This window comes from Corapipo altera, unplaced genomic scaffold, assembly GCF_003945725.1.
Source record: "Corapipo altera isolate COAL_440 unplaced genomic scaffold, ASM394572v1 61411, whole genome shotgun sequence".
In the NCBI taxonomy this organism is placed as follows: Eukaryota; Metazoa; Chordata; class Aves; order Passeriformes; family Pipridae; genus Corapipo; species Corapipo altera.
Window position 1 is genome coordinate 11,898,851 of NW_020884875.1, and position 18,201 is coordinate 11,917,051.

The 18,201-nt window shown below is 39.1% G+C and overlaps 2 protein-coding genes across 12 annotated transcripts in view; one reads left to right on the forward strand and one right to left on the reverse strand.

The window, feature by feature from the left end:
- The window catches only part of IQGAP2 (IQ motif containing GTPase activating protein 2), a 128,594-nt gene that overhangs the window by 28,991 nt on the left and 81,402 nt on the right, over positions 1-18,201 (reverse strand). For 8 of the 11 annotated variants that reach the window (XM_027634590.1, XM_027634598.1, XM_027634594.1 and 5 more), the window contains 5 exons: positions 16,703-16,866; positions 15,997-16,157; positions 13,659-13,783; positions 12,022-12,185; positions 3,521-3,611 (listed from right to left, as the gene is read on the reverse strand). In XM_027634590.1, coding sequence (XP_027490391.1) covers positions 3,521-3,611; positions 12,022-12,185; positions 13,659-13,783; positions 15,997-16,157; positions 16,703-16,866 — 705 coding nt within the window. The remainder of the gene's footprint in view (positions 1-3,520; positions 3,612-12,021; positions 12,186-13,658; positions 13,784-15,996; positions 16,158-16,702; positions 16,867-18,201) is intronic. The other 3 variants (XM_027634599.1, XM_027634600.1, XM_027634601.1) reach the window with 1 other exon arrangement.
- Positions 5,376-9,749, forward strand: F2RL2 (coagulation factor II thrombin receptor like 2). Its single transcript, XM_027634603.1, has 2 exons — positions 5,376-5,886; positions 7,548-9,749. The coding sequence occupies exons 1-2, from the start codon at positions 5,691-5,693 to the stop codon at positions 8,633-8,635; spliced, it is 1,284 nt and encodes a 427-aa protein (XP_027490404.1). The 5' UTR covers positions 5,376-5,690; the 3' UTR covers positions 8,636-9,749.

The window sequence follows — 18,201 nt, forward strand, 5'->3', positions numbered from 1 at the left end:
CTCACCCTCAGGAGCTTTTTAAAGGAAATTCATGCCCTTGAATTTGCCAGAGATGCAGCTTTTGCTTCCAGGGCATATAAAAGCACCCTGAGAGGTGAAGCATATGTAAACCTTGAGATTATACAACATTAGCCATATTCTAATTCAAGACTCTCTAAGCATCTCTTGCTTAGTGCAGGTCCCACCATCACCGAAGAAACTGATTTCACCATACCCGACAGCATGTGGGAGCACATGCAACTTCAAAGTTCCTTACATGCTAGATATTTAGGCTGCTTTAGTCTTTAAAGGTGTTCATTCACAGCTAAATTCAAGATCCATGCTGAAGGGAACAAGTGAATAGACATATGTCTAGAACATACACATTGTATACTGGCTTAAGTGAATCTGGCTGCCTTTGCACTCCATAGCTGCACTTCATGCTGCAGCACTAAACACTTTTCCCTATCTTGTGTCTATCCAGATCACTACACAGAGCTGACCCAGAAGGTGCTTAGTGTCAAAAGCCTACATACAGGAGTCACCCCACAACACTGAGCAAGCAGAAGAGTATTTCAGTTAGAGAAACAGTTTGTCTTTATTGGTAGTCAGACTAAGGTGGAATGAGTAGCTTTGGCTAGACATTAACTCATTAACCTAAAAATACAATCAGCCAGTTGAGAAACAAAGCAGAGGCACAACGCCACACCACCATCGTCTGAATTTCTATCAGATAGCATCCTGCTATTTTTCTGTGCTTTCAAACAGACCCTGCCAAGCATACATATGCTCCCTGTGAGACTGGAGGTGTCTTTCTACCACTGATGTGGCATTGTGATGCCCAGGCATCTGGTCAGTGGTGAGAAAGTAGGGAAAACTGAGAAGCTAGGGAAAACACTAATTTCAGCAGAAAATTATTCCTTTCTATTAAAGTACTAGCAATTAATACTGTGGCTGTTGCTCTAGAGCAGAGCCACGTAGATCCTGGAAAATTATAAGATAAATGGAGATTAGTCATCCGTAGCTGCAGAAGAACTATAATCTCCAATCTGCTTCTGTAGCAAATAAAATGCCAGTATCAGATCAATCCTGTGAAGGGCTCTTTCTTACACCCATTCTCCCTTCAAACAGCTGTGATATACAAAGCTACAGTTGTCTGGTGTGATAAGCCTGAACTCTCAACAAGGCCAATGATCAGCTTTTTCCTATAACTTGGACTCTCCCATGACAGACAGACTCTTCCTGTGTAAGACTAAAGTCGGTATTCAAGTCTATTTCTAATACTTGGCGAATTCCATTTTGTCCCCCACTTAGATAAGAGTACAATGGTTGAACTGATTCAAGAAGTGAAGTAGGGTGATACAAATCATACAGAAAGCACTGCAAAGAATTAGGAAATGCACCAGCATTTACTGAACACTTCTTCCTCAATAAAGATATAACATATAGCCCTTTACTGACAGGGAAAACTGTAAAAGTCTTTTAAAATTTTAAGACTGTAGTATTTAATATTTTTATAAAGCATAAAAATTAGTTTGGAAGTGATCAAGACTGTTTCAGCACAGCTGCCAGTATCTTCTCTTATTTTACTGCTTATTTTGTTGCCACTACTGTAGCAACCTCAAAAACAGTTTCTTGACTGAAAAACAATTTTTTGACTGCCTAGCAAAAGGTTTGAAGTTGTTTGCCTTTCAAAAATAGTATCTCTGTGATAGATCAATTAAAAGTCCATTTCGAAATTGTGATCGAGCTGAACTTTCAGTTTAGACTGTGTCAACACAATATGCAAACTTCCTGAGACAGGATGCATTTGTTATAGGAAGTATCAGGTTCTGTGCCATGGGGAAATCTTAAATCTCAGTTTTTAGCTGCAAAACCTTAGTTAGAGCTTTTCTGAAGAATGTGCTGTGCTGACAGTGCTTCCTTTCAATCCAGAGGGCAGAGTACAGGAGATTAGTAGGTTTTTTTCTACATGTGACATGTTAAAACAGTTCCACTGAGCATCCTTGATTGTGAAAAACTGTGCAGGTACTGCCAACACAGATTATATGAAAAGATTTTAGTACAACAACTAGGTGGTGGATGGAGCAGTGGCTTATCATTAGCAACATTGTGTGGTATTGGTATATGAATTATGCTGTGCTAACTTCTGCAGGCTGTTTATGATATATACTCTTAATGCTTTTACACCAGTGAACACAAATGAGGATGTTTTCAAATTGCTGTTTAGGTTGAACTCACATCTGTTTATAAGCTACGCGTTTCCTTCCCTTCCATGTGCTCAGATGTTTCCTCATGGCTCTGGGGGGCATTGATAGGAAGCTGGTTTTGTCCATGACAGTACTCCTCAGTACAAGAGCCTGATTGAGACAATGTGTGCGTGTGTGTGTGTGATCCTGTCTCAGAAAACACAAGTCAGGTGCTTTCAGCTATGGATGTGTGACCTACATAAATATTTCAACTATTTTCAGTGAAACTGACTTGTTACATGAAGACTGTATTAATTGTTTAAATCAATTCTAAAGTAATAGTAATGCAAAATGCAATGCTCTATTTAGTATCCATTTATATAGCAGGGATAGCTATTTATAGTAGCTAACTCTGTTTCTTTTCTTCCACCCACAACTTCCCAAGCACTAACTACTGACATGCCTATGAGTACACAGGCTGCCACACTGCACTAAGGATGGCTGAGCACAGTGCTCCAGGAATGCACTGACTTCAGCAATTGTATTCACAAGCTCCTAAGGTGCAAAAGAAGGCGACACTGACTCACCCAAAGCCGAGTCAAGCAGAAGGCTAACCAATAGGCAGTGCTCCCTGGTCTGTGCTGGCCCTAGGCAGGAACAGGCAGGCATCCCACCGTGCTCTCCAGTGTGCCCCATATACCCAGCTACGCATCTGCATTACTTGCCAAAGTTTATTATATCGTATAATAATACATACACTTTGACAGAAGGTGTTGAGCGGATTCAATATACAATACTCTGACAGGATAAGCCTCAGCATTTTTCCTCTTCCTTTCAGATTAGAAGAGCATGTACTTCACCCCAAACAAATGAGTGCTCTTTTTACACTAAAGTTAATATGTTCCTAATATTTGTTAGCACTTCATAAAAGACAATATAAAGAAATATGAATAAGCAAAGTTGTAAACACATATTTGCTTTTAAAATATGCATCAAGATTTTAGTCCTAAGAAAAATAAGCTCCTGAACAGCATATCCATTTTCATTCAGATGTTTCAGGAGTTACATGAAGATACACTGACGTTAGAAATCTTGGTCATGATGTTAGCCTATATAACCAAATCCACTGAATTGTTATCCAAGCCTTAAATATTACCACTTTAGATAAAACTAACACCACCCCTGTAGTTCTAAATCATCCCAATATCAGTAAAACAAAGAACATGCATTTATTTCTTTTCATGTATTTAAAGGTCTTCCACCCTTCCCTGAAGTGGAAAAAGTAAAAAACCAATTTCAATCTCTCAAGACTAAGAAAAACAAGAGCAGTGCAGATGCAGGTTAATACTTACAAATTGATGCTTCTTTTATGTTGCTATTGCCATCACTGATTCCTCTTTGTATTTCATCCAGCCACAGAAGTGCTGATTCATCTTGGGATTCCTGGAAAAAAGGATAGAAAAAAGCCTTGAAAACACTGAATTATAAGAAGAGTTGTCTGAACATACTGATACAGCTCTAACATACAATCTCCACTTGCAAAACCCCTGGACACTAAAAAGAATTTGACTGCTTAAAATCAGCAATGAAACGCGTTCCTATTCTATTTACTCACTTGAATAAGCTCCTGTTCAAATACAATGCTCTGAAAGTTTTGATGTATAGAAGAATAGAAGAATTTATTTAAATCTCAGTTTTTATCTGCAAAACCTTAGAGCTCATCTGAAGAATGTGCTGTACTGACTCTGCTGACATAGAATTCATCCTGCTAAAGATCAATAAAAATTCTGACAAAGATAGAAACATTTTAATTTCCATGACATGCAGGCGAAGTAGTCTGAATGTCACATAAACCCATACATTCTCAGGCAGCACTGTGATAGCAGCATAGAGAGAACATAGCAGAAGACTGCAGGAAGTTGGCTTTCTTTCAAAATCCCTTATTTGGAAAGGATCCCTGTGTATACCTGAGCACACATTACATTAGAAAATAACAGTGAAAACTGACATAGAAAGACAACTTAGCTTTAGTAATGAAGACAGCTCAAATGGCAAACATTTCCAAAGCAGTAGAACAGGTATTACTCTTCTTACAGTGCATGACATTAAAACCAAGTTAAAACAGAAAGTGCAGGAAACTGGGCTCTACATCCCAACTAAAATACCCTCCTGCCCAGGTTCACAGGGGAACCAACACTTCACCAGGCAAAACAGGGTTTCAGAGCTAAAGTAGCATTTAAAATCTAATCCAATAGGAGGGGAGAAAATTCATGCAAAAGAGAAATAGAGGTGCCAGGTCTATAATAGACTAATGATGAGAGAAATTAATGTATAAGTTGATAAAGATCTAGGATATACAGAAATATTTCAGGAAAAAATCCCAGCCAAACTAAAACACTGTGGAAAAAGAATCAGCTTTGCAATGAATACCTCTAGTTTTATCTCCAGGCCAAAGATCAAATAAATCTGATATCCACAGAAATTACCAAGAAAAAACAGGGTAAAAACCCCTAGAGACGGGCTCTTCAGTTTGTATCTTACGTATAAACAAGGTAGCAGAATATATAAATGACATCAAGTAGTGCCAGACAATCACAGCACAACAGACTGCACGTTTTTATACTGAGAGTTAGAGTTAACACTTGAGAGAGCATATAATAAATTCCTAAACTACAGCTGACAATTTTGAAAAGAGGATTGAGAAACTGAAAAGAATTCCTTATCTAGTAATAAGCATTTACACATTAAATACAAGAACAGACACAAATACTTCTCTGCAGCCAAGTACAGTTTATGCTGAGCCTCACAACTAGTTGGAAGTCAGACCAAGACTTGGGCTAATTTTACCTGCTGAAACAAGCCATTGTTATTTGCCACTCAAGGAAGGGAGAGGAGAGAAAAAAAAAACACAACCAAAACCAAAACCCAAACCCAAACAAATCAAAAAGAGGCAGAGAAAAAGGAAGGGATGAGCTAAACAGCAGATGAAAATAGGGAAAAGGTTTTAGAGGCTGCAGGCTGTGGAGGAGTAGGAACTGTCTGAGTGGAGCCAGTAGCTAGATCGAAGGAAGCAGACAGCTAACTGGGTAGGGAGGCAAAAGGCAAAGCAGAACACAGTTTTTTTAAGGCATGCTTGTATGTGTGGCTTCTTTCCACCTTCACCTTTGCTAAACTGAGATCATCACATATCTCCAAGCCTGTCTTCTTCCTGGAGAAGGGTACAGAGTTCAGCCATGTGACGTTTTGTTCTCTAGATGAGACCCTTGAGGATTTACTGAACACACCCTTTGATTTTTCCAGAAAACACCTTTTTACCCCAAATGTCTGTATGTACAAATTTCAGTAGAACCCTGCACATAAGCTTCAGGCTCGTGGTAAATTAGGAGTTAAACTGCTGCAGTAAAGCAGTTTTATCTCTGTGTTGGACAGAGGCTGAAACTGAGTCATGTGTGCATATTTGGATACGTCACACCCTCTTGCTGCAGTAGACAAAGGGCAAATTAGCTCCTTACCATAAACCTCATGCTTACAGGATGCTTCTGCAGGACTGATCAATCATTCTTTAGTCACTCACAGAGGGGAAAAAATCCCCCACAAAGCACCTCTCGAGATGAACTAGGGCAGTACCATTGTTTGGCTTGCTGGATTTCACACACTACAATGAAGATACTGTTTTTCACTGGACTGCTCTCTCTTACTTCGAGTCTTTGCACAACAGGTGAGTCCTCCTTTCTGTATCTATTCCATATTTTAGTCAATAACATGGGTTTTTTGATAATGTTGTGTCTTTGGAAGCTGCAAATCCAAAGTAGGTTGCACCTGTAACATTATAGAAAACTACTCTAGGAAGTCTCATTTAAAGCAGATTTTTATTCTTTCATTTCAGTGGTTTTACGTTCCCCAGTTATTTTCTAGAAAGAATTTTATTTAAGGAAATAAATAAAATCACTGCAGTTACTGAAGACACATCTTTTATCTAGTATTTCTGTAGTGATATGATAATTTTGAATCTGCAGTGTTTTTTTTTACAGCTTCACAGATGGTGTTACTAGAAGGAAATGCTTAGTTAACCATTGTGATAAAAATAACTAAAGGAAATCATTAAATCATAAATCTCTTTTTTCTCTCTAGAATTAAAGCTGTTTTCAAATCATATATGTATACACAAACTATATTTACACATGCCTATATGTGCACATATATGACGTAAAGAGCTGTTAAAACTAATTTTCTGGATTAACTGTCAAAAGTAATATTAAAAGGAATGGAGTCTACTAATTATGATTTCAAAATATTCTACCATAAATGTGCCAGTGAGCATTGATAAAACCATTTTCCATATTTTGTTCAAATATGGAAAGGTTAAAAAAAAACCCCACAGGTTTTCATCCAAATTTCAGTTTGCTTCTGAATTCCAATTTCATTACGCACACTCTAAGCTTTGCAGTCTTTTTGCATTAAACACAGCTGAAAACAATTTTACTTACACAGCTGTTTACTCTGCAAAATTATTTTAAAACACATGGGTTTAAGAAAGCATTTTGGGCACATTTGTGCTTCATATGGAAACATCAATGTCTCTACAAAGTCCTCTACTAAAGACTGAAGAACAGGCTTTAATAAAAGTGGTATTATTGGTTTTGCCCACATGCTAACAATATTTACGTGCTGAAAATTTTCCTGCTTCTTGAAAAGTTTTATTCACTTACCAGTTAATTACACCTAGTACCAGCCCAAGCATATGTTGTTAGTTCTCAAAACTAACTGCCCTTGCTCAGGCACAAGAAACTGAAAAGATTTGGTTTACTTTAGTCAGAAGCTGAAGAATAACATTAATTTGATATGTGAGACCCAAAAAATTGAGGGTATTTCAGATTTTTAGTTTGAAAGTTTTAGCCTGTGTTAGACAAGACAGTGCTTTTTGCATCTTTTGCAGTCATGCATTTCATACGTGAAGTGACAAGGATGGAAATGCTGTTTGCTTTGGAAATTTGGATCAAGCCTAAACCAAGGCTGCTGCTTATATGAAGAATTAACAACATTACTACTTTGGAGGCAAAACCCTGTACAGGTCATAAACATTACAGAAGAGTCTGATATTTTTCACCAAAGATTACTGAAAACATGCAAAACCACAGAAAGATCAGCTTAGCACTAAGTTAACAATACATTTTCAACGTTGGGTGTGAAATGACAAGTGAATAGTGTTCTCAGTACATTTGATATGAACACCCAAAGCAAAGGAGAGTGTCACCAAATCTTTTAAAGATATATTACTTTTCACATGGAAATGTTTACCTTCCTCTCTCTGTACCTGAAGGTGAATTATATTGCTAATCTAGTAGTTTGTAGTTTTTAACAATTTTTGGTGTTTTTAAGGTTCAGAATTTTCACAGAATGGCTCCGTAATTAAAACTGTGTCTCTTATTAAGACTTTCCGTGGAATTTCAGCAAGAGACTATGATTACATCCCCCCTTATGCTATAGAAGGGGAAACAACAACCATTCATATTGGAGAAAATAAATGCGCTTCAAAAAAGTCAAATGACTCCACTTTAACAGAAGTGAATAACACCACACTGGAATACTTGACCAGTTCTCTGAGCACCAAGCTAATACCTGCTGTCTACCTCAGTGCTGTTTTACTGGGTGTGCCATCTAATGCCATCACTTTGTGGATGCTATTGTTCAGGATCCGCTCCGTGTGCACCGCCATCCTCTACACAAACTTGGCTGTTTCAGATCTGCTCTTTTGCATCATGCTACCCTTCAAAATAGCATACCACATCAATGGGAACAACTGGGTATTTGGGGAAATGATGTGCCGAACTACCACAGTGGTGTTTTATGGCAACATGTACTGCTCCATCCTGCTGCTCATGTGCATCAGCATCAGCCGCTACATGGCCATCGTTCACCCTTTCACCTACAAGAGCCTTCCCAAGCGTGCCTACGCCATTGCAGCGTGCACTGCCGTGTGGACCATTGTCTTCTTGTACATGCTGCCACTTTGCATCATGCAGCAAAGCTATTATGTGAAGCAACTGGGCATTTATACCTGCCATGATGTGCACAATGCCTGTGAAACGATATCTTCCTTCCAATTCTACTACTATGTTTCTTTAGCTATATTTGGGTTTTTGATACCTCTTGCAACTATCATTTTCTGCTATGTCTCAATTATACGAACACTCAAGACTCATGAATGGTTCTGGTATGTTAAAGTCAGTCTTTTGATCCTTACCATCTTTGCTATTTGCTTTGTGCCAAGCAATATTATCCTTATTGTCCATCACATCAACTATTACTATTACAACACAGATGGGTTGTATTCATTTTATCTAATTGCTTTATGTCTTAGCAGCTTAAACAGTTGTCTTGATCCTTTCCTTTATTTTCTGATGTCAAAAATTAGAAGTCAATCCAATATTTATCTAACAATGGTTAAAATATACAGGGAAAAATGAATTTAGTTCTGTATTTCTATTACTGGATATATGACTTTGTAACGTATTAACACAGACAACAACAAGTCCCAGGTGTGACAATTAAACTGTAAAAAGTGTTAAAAAACCACAGTCTCAGTACAATTTACTTCCTTCCACACAAGGAATATCTCCAAAAATACACTTCTCCAGTGCTGTAATTTTATCACATGTGTTGCAACAACTGTGTACCTAGATTCAAGGAAGAAGCTCCACACCTCCATCCATTTCATTCTGAGACCATGGAGAAGCTGCCAGAGTATCAGTCACCACAGCCTCCGAGCACCAGAAGAAGGGTACTTTTAGGCCAGTTCATGATTTCCAAATACTTCAAATTAGCTCTCAGCCAACCATCACTGCAGGAACAGTGATACAAAAACAAGTTTCTGGCCTAATGGAAATGGGAACAACTAAAAGCACTTTTTACATGCCTGGGAGCTGTCAAACTTTGTAAAAGTTCTCTCACACACAGTCAAGAGCAAATACTGCCCGGGATATTGAAAATAAAGAGCCAGAGTCCACATAGGTTTAAGGAGCAGTTAATCTACAGTTGTAGATACCGAGCCTGACTCTTCCAGGGAAACATTCTATGAGGCTGCTTAACCAGTTTTGCACTGGAGACTTGTTCTTCCACTTTGCCAGTGCCTGCAACCCCTAGACCACAGGGAGTGCTGGGAGCTAACCCTTATCAGTGTGAATCCAGGCATGTATTACTCTTGCTTGGTAAGCAGAATGGGGAAGCTATTTTGTAGTATTCTGTTTCCATATCCTGACAGGAAATAGCTACAGTGTTACAAATACTGCAACTGGTTATGATTGATTGTCCAGTTTAGTAAAACAAAGGGTCAGCTTTTACTCTTACACAGATTCCAAAGCTACATATATACTAAGTTCCTACAAAATGAGCTCAGTGATTGTTGTTTGCATTTGTAACTGCAGCATGTAAGACAGGGAGGAGAAAAATGTTTTATGTTGGTTTGATAATAGTATTGTAAACTTTACTTAAATAAAATAGCTTGCACTGGAAAATGCCTCAAGGGAATTTGCAGCCTGGTAAGACTCCCCCTTCTTTAATTTCGTCTGGCTCCTAATTTAAGTTAGTTTTAATCTTGCCATTCCTTCAAAATACATACAAAGAGACTTTAAAGATAGCTTTAAAATAATTCAAATATTATACAGCTATTGAAAATAAAGCTAACTAAACCCGTGTTCCTATCCCTCAAAAAAATCCACAACCAAACACAGGAACCCTTTCAGAGTTTGGTACATCCATTTAACTTTTCAGTTATCCGTACTACATTCCCTAAACAGAGGGTTTCTCTTCTCTGGGAATACACTTGATTTGAAAAGGCCTTCAGAACTGCTAAAAGTTGTGGTTTAAGATTACAGGAATAAATAAGTTCCAGGTTTGCATTTTCAGTTTCAAGCAAAGAGCAAATAGGACAGATCTGAGATTAAAACCTGTAACAGGTTCTGGCAGATTTGGGTAGAGAGCCTACTCCCCCAAAGCCACCACAGCTACAGAGAAGTGACAGTAAGCTGCTTAAGGTGAGAAGGTTTGACCCCTATGTTTTTCCAGATGTTGGGGAACACAGGAAGTTTACAGGGAAACCTATCAGATCCTTGTAAATCAAACACTCCCTTTTACCACAGGTCACTCTTAGAATATGCTAAATGCAACTAAAGACAGATTTGCTTTACCAACAGAGATCAGAAAAAGTGGGAAATAGTGCAATTTCTGAAGTCTATCTTTTCAATTGTGTTTGATTTTTTTTTTTAAGGAAGGTTCCCTCTAAATCATCTTTTACTTAAAGAATAGTGACGTCTGTGTGACATCACACCATAAAGAGTAAGTCTGTATCTTAGTATTTCTTTTAGGAGGACAGTGTCTTGCTCTCTTCTGAAACAGGAGCAATACTGCTGTTCACAGGGGGATGTTTTAAGTAGTTGTCAAAAGACTGCAAAATCAAAATAGCTCAGAAGAGAAAGGCTAGCAGAAGTCTCGTGGAATATCACAAATTTTGGAGTGAGAAGATTTCAATGAGACTGTACAGTTTTGGTTCCAAGATTTGGAAACACTTTTATTTCCTGTCAGCACGTTCACACAGAGATGGAGTAGGCAACAGGTTTGCATTTGGGAGAAAAAAACAGGGCAGGGCTGCTGTGTGCAGGCATGTGGGTACCTGTGGGCTCTAGCTCTCTGCCTCACAAGCATCCTGGCTTACTGAGCATGCACATGGTATATCCTGGGCCAGCACTGTGCAGCCACCACGCTCATGGGCACACAAACACCTCTCTCTGCACACAAACACTGACCCTGGCCCAGCCAGGACATGTAAAGTCAGCACACACAAAACCCTCCCCAGCTCACATGGCAAGGGAGAAAGCTTTTCAGCACTGAGGGCTCAGTGAAACTAGCCCTTTCTGGGAACTCAGGCAAGAAACTGATTTGTGCAAAAACCTTTTCAAAACTCTGACAGCAGAGTTCAGAAACACGCAGTTTCACAGCAGGTACCACAGGTGAGGTAACAAGATAGCTGGAAGATATTTCTACTAGTCAAAGTTTGCAGACTTTCTCCAGCTGACCATATTACTTTTAGAGTCACACTGTGTAAATATTAAGCATCTTTTCCAAACACTGAACATTTTAGTTGCTGGGCTAGTAGCTTTAGCTAATCCTGTGTTCAGTCACATACTGCAAGCTGTTAGGCTGATCTTTGTTTATGCTTCCCTGAGCTGTAATGTTAACCAGGCCACTGCTTTTGGGGAAGTAGATAGCAATATCCCACTGAGATAAGTTTAAACTGAAGGCACGTACAAGACTGTCAGCTTGTTCTTACATGATAAATTTGTAACAGAAATATGTACAAAAGTCCACTACAGTAAAAGAGCTTAAGTCACAGAGACTCCTCAAAGTACTTCCCAAAGGTTTGTTAAGGAACACCATTACTGTGACCCCTTTCTGGCAAAAGCCTCAATTCCCATCCATACTGTAGCTACCTGCCTGACATAGTCCTGTAACTATATCCTTGCACAAATTCATAAATATGTCAGGACTGCTGCTGACCATATTTTGTAGTAGCTGCAGCAACCTAGTAGAATTAAAAATAAGTGAGGTTACATCAAGCCAGTAGCAAGACATATGCAGAATATGTCTTAGTATTAATACATTGAGAATTAATCCCTTTTGCCAGTCAGAATAAGTTGTAGTGCAAAAATTAATTAGTGCTAGTTTATTGTCATAGGCTTATTTACAACCCCAGTGGCACAGCTAATCCAAACATCAGGGGAACAGGACAGGAACACAGATGCAAGTGAAAAGAACTGTGATTTCAATTCCTGTGAAGAACAACAGTGAAAACTCTAACCTTGCATTTCTGTGCTTTGGCATGGTGCAAAATATCCTGATAATGCCTTGCATTTGCTGGTCTCACATCTTGAAGCTTGGCTGTGGGCAACAACAAGGCTTCTAGAGTTTTCTCAGGATTTCCTTGGTCAACTGCTTCATTAATGAGGCCAATTGCAATGATTCCTATGAAACAGAAAAGTTATTAAGAATGTACTTCTCAAAGAAAGATGTAACTTACCTGATATCAGGTACAAACAAAGCAGTAAAACAAAGAACAGAAAAAATCACATAACAAGAAGCAGAGGCAGCAACAGCAGCTGACTTAAAAATTGGTTTTGCTCTAAGATTCACTTGAAGCTATTATGTTGTACGGTTTTCCTTCCTGCCACAATTATTGATTTACCTGAATCAAACCTGAATCTTCATAAAAATCAAAATTATCCTTGACAAAAAAAGGAAAACAAACTTCCCTACTTTCTGGGCAGAAGTATCTACATGAAGCTTAAGTAAAGATCAGGTCTCACATCTATTTATATTCACCAACATATCAGCTCACAGTACTGAAAGACTTATTTTCAAGCAGTTTAAGACCAGCTTACTTGAAACTCTGATTTGAACAAATACATACATACTGCACTCCTAGCTACAGCATTACATAACAGCTTAACCTCATTTCTTGTAACTTCACCTTAAACAGCCAATCTTATAATGTTGACCGGTGGCACTCAGTACTTCAGTCAGTAAGCAACAAGGTGGAATGTATTTAGAAAAACCTTAACTCATTTTCTTCAAACTTGTCTCAGCAGTTTAAAATCAGTTTTGTCCTGCCCCTAAATGGTGTTGAAATGTGCTGTTTGTGGTTGCTAAAGCCACTCCAAAAAGATATCAGCCAAGGGCTTCCCCATCACCTGCGAGGGATGACATCTCTGCTGGCAGTGTCTCTCAACAAGGCACTCCCAGACCCACCACAACCCACCTGCTGGTGTCTCAGGAACACATCATCATAAGGCTTGGGGAATGATCAGTTTTTCTAAGGTGGTCCCAAAGAGAGACCATGTAGACATAGGACTTGCTTATTGAAACAGATCTTTGTTCTTCCTCTGCTCTCTGACCCAAATAACCATCCCCAGGCAGAGGTCAATGTCACTGAAACCAAGTGCAGCTATTTTAGTACTAAGACCTACACTGCTAATTCAAGACCACCTTTCTTAAGGTCTGTTCCAAGTCCTAGTGAGTGCAGCGGTTCAGACAAAAAAGTGCTCTGTCAGTCAAACTGCTCAGCACACCACCCTGCCAGAAGGCACACTTTGCAAGCAAATGGATCCATGACAACCACTTGACTAGATTTAGGAAGTAATAATCCAGTTTCAATAAGTCTGTAATATGAAGTTTCTCTTACCAGTATGAAACATTAACACTAATGGGAGTATGGGAAGGGCACAAACAGCCTGTTTCTTGCAGAGGCTCTCCAAACTGTACTCCAGACTGGCTCCGAAATAGCAAGCAGTCTAAAAGCCGCCCTCTCATTTCCTTGCTTGCAAATTTGGCATAACTTGATAGCCTCAAATTTCTGAACAAGGCCATTCAGTACATTAACTCATCTACCAAAGACCAAATTATGACCTCTGCGGGCAACGTAGAGGAAGAATTACTTACTTTCATTTTCTTCTTGAATTTGCATATTAACCATGTCAATGCAGTTCTGGATATCATTCCAGCTTAAATAATCTTGGCCTTGAGATGAAGCCTCTGACTTAATAGACAATAGTGTATCAGCATAACTATAAGAAGATATAAAATACATAAGTGTATTTCATGTATAAGAGAAACTGCCATAAAGCATTAGTCAGATGTATCATCTGTCATTTAGCGACTAGTATTTTTTCCAATGAATGAATTTCAGACAAACTCGTCTCTTTCTAGGAATTATGCAGACATGCGAACTGCCTGTTTTACACATGCATTTCAGGATCTGAAAAAAATCGCCCTATACACTAATTCAGAACACTTTTCTTGGCAACATGGGATGACAGCAATACACACACTGGACCTACAATTTGCTGTACAGTGCAGCAGATAAATGTGGGAGAAACTACGGTCAGCTTCTTGCTTTAGAAAACTATGGTTGACTTCTTGAATTCAAAGACCAGAATTTCAGTCCTAGCATCAGGTAGTAGTACCTCCTGCTACCTCCATACCCCCTCCACATGGAAGATGATGGGCCATGGGCAGAAAAAGGGATTAAAAAAAAAAATCATGCTTCTCTTGCCACAACTCAAGGTCCTCCAATCACAGTCTTTGTAGCCCATGTCTACTCTTCTTAGAAGGATCACAGATGAAGATAAACTGGAAACCTTCACATTAGTGTTAAGATATGTGTACACAAGTTAAATAATTTTCATATTCCTGAATCAAGCGTACAACTGCCACATTATGTCAGATCAAGTACGTGTCTATTTTCATCAGACGACGAATGAATGGTTGCCAGAAAAAAATAAATAGGAGAGATTCATAATTTCCTAATCTGATTTGTCCTTCAATCATCCAGTAGCCTGCATTTAAGAGCTTCCCGAGCTGGAGGCTATGTGTCACTTTAATAGTTGCAAACAAGGCTGTGCTCTTTTAATTTAGCTACTCTTATTTGAAGTCTTATATATTACTGAGAAGTGAGTCCCACTAGGTGTTTTGTGAGATGACAACCCTTTATATAAATTTTAAACTTTATATTTGACAGGCTCTGATCTTTTCTTCATTCAACTCTCATAAGAAAATAAAACCTAGAGTTATTAGAAGCTAGCAACTGATTCTGTTAACCTTCCTCACAACATGCACACTTTTGGAGACCTCTGACATATTTCTCCTAAATTCTCTCTTCTAGGAAACACCTTCCTAACAAGTTAATCTCTTCTAATAAAAGCCATCGAACAGCACCTACCTCAATGAACTTTTTCTAGCTCTCCTGTATTCTTTCTGGTATTGTGCAACTCAAAACTTCCTGTGATATTCAACAGGTTGGCAGGGCAGGTTAACATAAAGGCGTAGTGAAATTTTATTTTATTGTTGAGTCTGACTGATTCCTAATGTTTCATCTGTATTGACTGGCACCTTAATCTTAGGACTGGGTCACTAACATCAGCCAAAAATGCTGCATTTGGGACACTCTGGGGTCCATTTCTGCATATTTATAATGTTACTTCTCTTTCCCACAAGCACCACCTCACATTAGCAAAGTGGCAGATTATTTTTGCTCCATCTTAGGTCATTCTTCTCCCTCTAACCAAAACACTGGCCTCTTATTCCTAATCTGACTGCCTTCCTTCCAGCTTTCAGGCACTGAGGAAGGGCTGCTCTCAGATTCATATCCCCTGACAACCTGATCAAGATCTTCAGCTGCTACTGCCCCTTTTGCCTTCTACTGCCTTCCAGAAGAACATATAGGCTTCCACTACCTTGGCGAAGTGAAGGCTGTAGTGTAATGTTGAACATACATGTGTGCCACAGCATTGCACTCAGCTTTTTAGCAAGCAGGACTGTGCTATATTTTTCAGACCTTTGCAATTTTGAAGCAAGAAAGGGCTCAGCCATGGTTTAAGGAACTTCCTGGACGTTTAGGTATTAAAGACTGTTTTGTTTTAAAGATCATCTTTCAGCATTGTAGACTGGTTAGTGATTAAGAGTGTCCAGCTACAATTGGTTCATGTTTTAGTGTCTGCAAAAATTCTTGTCAGATCTTAATGTTTGCTTTCTGAGGATATTTTCCCTGCACCTCACACATCAGTAGCCTCCAAACCTCTGAAGTTGTGTGATTGTTTATATTTAGATACACAACTAGTTCATCAATTGTTATATTATCTCTTATTAATTTAAAACACAGATCTTTCAGCACTTTCAACTTCATAGCCACAACATAGGACAGCCCACCCAGTAAAATGCCTACTTATTTTTTTGCAGAGTTTGCCAAGTCTCAGCCAGACAAGACAAAATAAACCTTTACCGTTGAAAGTTTTCCTCTTCCAGATTATTGAAGCCAATGCATGGGTTTCTGAGATGATTCTTTATCGTTAGGGTGTCCTTATTTTCCAAGGCCTGGTTTAGCAACACAACAGCTGACAACATTTCTACTGCAATAGACAGTTCATCGTGTGCCAGGTAATTCTGTAGGACAATAATGCACTGCAGTCAGGAAGCTAAATAAGCAGTGTAACAAATTTGAGTTACACAGTCTAGATACCATCAAGGAGATGGACTTGATTTAAAAAGCCTGGAAAGTCTCCTAGTTACAGGCATGCCAGATTGACACAACATAGTGATGGAACTTACTGGGTTTGCTATATGTCCCATCTATTCAGCCTTTCCTTTCCTTCTTTTGTCCCACAGTCCCATCTCTTCTGGTCTTACTCATAGCAATACAGTAAAGTATTGCTTTTCAATACAGTATATTAACCGGAGTTAGTCCTCATTAGGAGCATGCAACAATTAAAAAATGTCAGTTGATGCGTAGCAACGCAAGAGCTCAGCCAGACTGAAGTGTGTCAAGTTCTGCAATTCAATATTGTCTATTCAACTGAAACCATTCATGCAATATAACAGCATGGCAAGAGAATTGTGTCTGATTTTACACAACAACATGCTATGTTTGTGCTCTTTCATGGTTTGACTACATAACACCAATGAGCAGGTTGTAAGCTTTTCACTCTTACCACAGCATTCTGTTGTTGGAGGTTGAACAGCTCAGTCTGATAGACAGCAGCAGCAAATGAGTGAACAACAGGCAGCTGTGCCTCAGGTTTCATCAGTGCAACCAGTGTTTTACTAGGATCACAGTTACGGATTGCAGTATTGATATTGTCAACCGCTATAAGTTCTGAAGAACAGTAGGGAAAAAAGCTTATTAATTTTCATATGCCATTTGCTCTTCATGCTATGTGGATGACAATTATATTATTCGAAAGAATATAATTTGCTATTATAAGAGAAAAAAAAGTATTTCTGTGAAATATTTCAAGACAACTGCTGAATGTTGTGAAAACAGTGTCTGTTCAAAGGTATGCAGGAAATAATTGACTGGAGGACTTTAAAGTTTCTGGACTTTTAGAAATGAGACATTGCTTATTGTCCCTTTAACACAAAACAAGGAACTGACCCCATCCTAGTAAGACCTAACTCTTCTCCTGAGTTTGTTTGCACCAGGTATTAGTAGGTATGTCAGCTCCAGCACCTCAGTCTTGCTTCACCCCAAATACTCCCTGCCCTCTGCACCATGTTTCCTCCCTCACCTCCTTCTTTTGGCAGGACCTAATCAAGCTAGGTAAAACAAGCCTGTCCTGCAACACCAACAAAATTATTACTGTAGATTTCAGGAGGCTTGGTAGAAATCATCAAAATACGCTGGAGGGTGGGGATTTTCTGCCAGAAAAGCAGTAGCTGAACCAATGGAAAACCACATGCTATGGTTTCTAGAACTTTCTCTGCATGTGAACACCTGCTCATTTGTCTGCCAGTGTGGAAGATCAGTCCTCACAAGCACTGCCATATAGAAATTAATCCCTTTGCTACAGAGCTCAGATTTTCATTTAAGCAGACCACAACAGAGGCATATGAGAAGTGTGAGTGTAACCCTTTTTGGTACCTGAACAACTCGCCTGTTTTGCTTTTTGCTGAACTGACTTCATTACAGGTTTGAAGCCCAGCAGGAAAATGCTGAAAACCACTTCCCACATGAGCAGCTGCAGAAGTGTTACAACACTTCTCAGCTTAGTCAGTGCCACCATAATTGCACACCTGGAGGAGCCATCTCTGAAGAAATCCAGGCCAGGACACACCCAGGAACATGCTGTACAAGGGACCACTCTGGTCTTGCAGAAAGGGAAGTAACCTTGAAGGTTAGAGTTCATATGGCCAAGTAAAGAATAGCAATTATGCAAACACCTTTTCCATCAATAATCCCTATTTCCTCCACCTTATCATATGGCTTTTCTGTGTACTATTATCCAGGGAACACTTTTAGTCACCACTGACTGCTCAAATCTGTATAAGACTTCTTGTATAGCAGACACCATCCACAGTTCATGTACGCAGCAACACTCAGAACTTACATAACAGAAAGACTTTGAAAACCTTCTTAAGTACACAGGCCCATCTAAAACAGCTCCTCACCTCCCATTTCAATTGCTTTGGAGCCAAGTCATATGGGGCTGTG